At 43.3% G+C, this 1,885-nt stretch overlaps 2 protein-coding genes across 3 annotated transcripts in view; one reads left to right on the top strand and one right to left on the bottom strand.

Annotated features, from left to right (window-relative positions):
- CUNH11orf74 (chromosome unknown C11orf74 homolog) overlaps positions 1-240 on the bottom strand; it is a 61,195-nt gene extending 60,955 nt beyond the window's left edge. The window contains exon 1 of one of the 2 annotated variants that reach the window (XM_023528689.1): positions 34-240. The gene's annotated coding sequence lies outside the window, so the exon portion shown is untranslated. The remainder of the gene's footprint in view (positions 1-33) is intronic. The other variant, XM_023528688.1, reaches the window with a different exon arrangement.
- Positions 1-1,885, top strand: part of LOC105290064 (V(D)J recombination-activating protein 2-like) — a 14,636-nt gene that overhangs the window by 7,553 nt on the left and 5,198 nt on the right. The window contains exon 2 of the mRNA XM_011357028.2: positions 484-1,880. Within this exon, the coding sequence (XP_011355330.1) occupies positions 516-1,880 (1,365 nt within the window). The 5' untranslated portion in view covers positions 484-515. The remainder of the gene's footprint in view (positions 1-483; positions 1,881-1,885) is intronic.

The following is a 1,885-nucleotide window of genomic DNA, read 5'->3' as shown; positions in this document are numbered from 1 at the left end:
CCCGGATGTTGGGTCTGCGTCCGCCGCTCTCACCTCCCAGTCCCTAGTTTTTCGGCTTGGCTCCCATCTAGTCACTTGGCACTTCTGGCGTCTTTATTCAGAGACATCCTAGGAGTCTCCCTTCCTGGAGCAACAAAGACAAACTATCGTAGCCACACATCCCATGGAGGATGGATTCCTAGGCAATGTAGTTCTTTCTGATGACAAGTGGTGAGTCCTTTAAGGAAAAAGGACTACAACTCCCAGAAATCTAAGGGAGGATAGTCCTTGTCTAAAACGTGCCCCAGCTGCTTGGATTGCGTTAGACAAGAAGGTTCTGTGGCTCTTTGCTTACCAAGGCGCCTGGATTTTGCTAATTCAGTCCCACTGCAGGCTTGGAGGATAACTTTTTTTTTGAAACATGCTTTCTGTATGTTTCAAACACAATGATATATAAGAAGAGATATAGTAAGTCAATTTTTTTTTTTTTAATAATTCTTTCAGGTAAAAGATCTACACAGCCACGATCAGAAAATATGTCACTACAGATGATAACAGTCAGTAATAACATAGCCTTAATTCAACCGGGCTTCTCACTGATGAATTTTGATGGCCAACTTTTCTTCTTTGGCCAAAAAGGCTGGCCCAAGAGGTCCTGCCCTACTGGAGTATTCCATTTTGATGTGAAGCATAACCAACTGAAACTGAAGCCTACAGTTTTCTCTAAGGATTCCTGCTACCTTCCTCCTCTTCGCTACCCAGCCACTTGCATGTTCAAAGGCAGCGTAGAGCCTGAAAAGTATCAATACATTATCCATGGAGGGAAAACACCAAACAATGAGCTTTCAAATAAAATTTATGTCATGTCTATTGTGTGTAAGACCAACAAAAAAGTTACCTTTCGCTGCACTGAGAAAGACCTGGTAGGAGATGTCCCTGAAGCCAGATATGGTCATTCCATCGACGTGGTGTATAGCCGGGGAAAGAGTGTGGGTGTTCTCTTTGGAGGACGAGCATACATACCATCTGCTCAAAGAACCACAGAAAAATGGAACAGCGTAGCTGACTGCCTGCCCCATGTTTTCCTGCTGGATTTCGAATTTGGGTGCTCTACGGCGTACATTCTTCCAGAACTTCAGGATGGGCTGTCTTTTCATGTCTCCATTGCCAGAAATGATACCATTTATATTTTAGGAGGGCATTCACTTGCCAATAATGTCCGCCCTGCCAACCTATATAGAATAAGGGTCGATCTCCCCTTGGGTAGCCCAGCTGTGAACTGCACAGTTTTACCAGGAGGAATCTCTGTCTCCAGTGCAATCCTGACTCAAACAAATAAGGATGAATTTGTTATTGTGGGTGGCTATCAGCTTGAAAATCAGAAAAGAATGGTCTGCAATATCGTCTCTTTCGAGGACAATAAGATAGCAATTCGTGAGATGGAGACCCCGGATTGGACCCCGGATATTAAGCACAGCAAGATATGGTTTGGAAGTAACATGGGAAATGGAACTGTTTTCCTCGGCATACCAGGAGACAATAAGCAGGTTGTTTCAGAAACATTCTATTTCTATATGTTGAAATGTGCTGAAGATGACATAAATGAAGATCAGAAAACATTCACAAATAGTCAGACATCAACAGAAGACCCAGGGGACTCCACTCCTTTTGAAGACTCAGAAGAATTTTGTTTCAGTGCAGAAGCAAATAGTTTTGATGGTGATGATGAATTTGATATCTATAACGAAGATGATGAGGAAGATGAATCTGAGACCGGCTACTGGATTACATGCTGCTCTACTTGTGATGTGGATATCAACACTTGGGTACCATTTTATTCAACCGAGCTAAACAAACCTGCCATGATCTATTGCTCCCATGGAGATGGGCACTGGGTCCATGCCCA

The sequence above is a fragment of the Pteropus vampyrus genome, unplaced genomic scaffold, assembly GCF_000151845.1.
Source record: "Pteropus vampyrus isolate Shadow unplaced genomic scaffold, Pvam_2.0 Scaffold31, whole genome shotgun sequence".
Classification (NCBI taxonomy): domain Eukaryota; kingdom Metazoa; phylum Chordata; class Mammalia; order Chiroptera; family Pteropodidae; genus Pteropus; species Pteropus vampyrus.
Note: the sequence above shows the minus strand (reverse complement) of the source record. Positions and strands in the feature narration are given on the sequence as shown.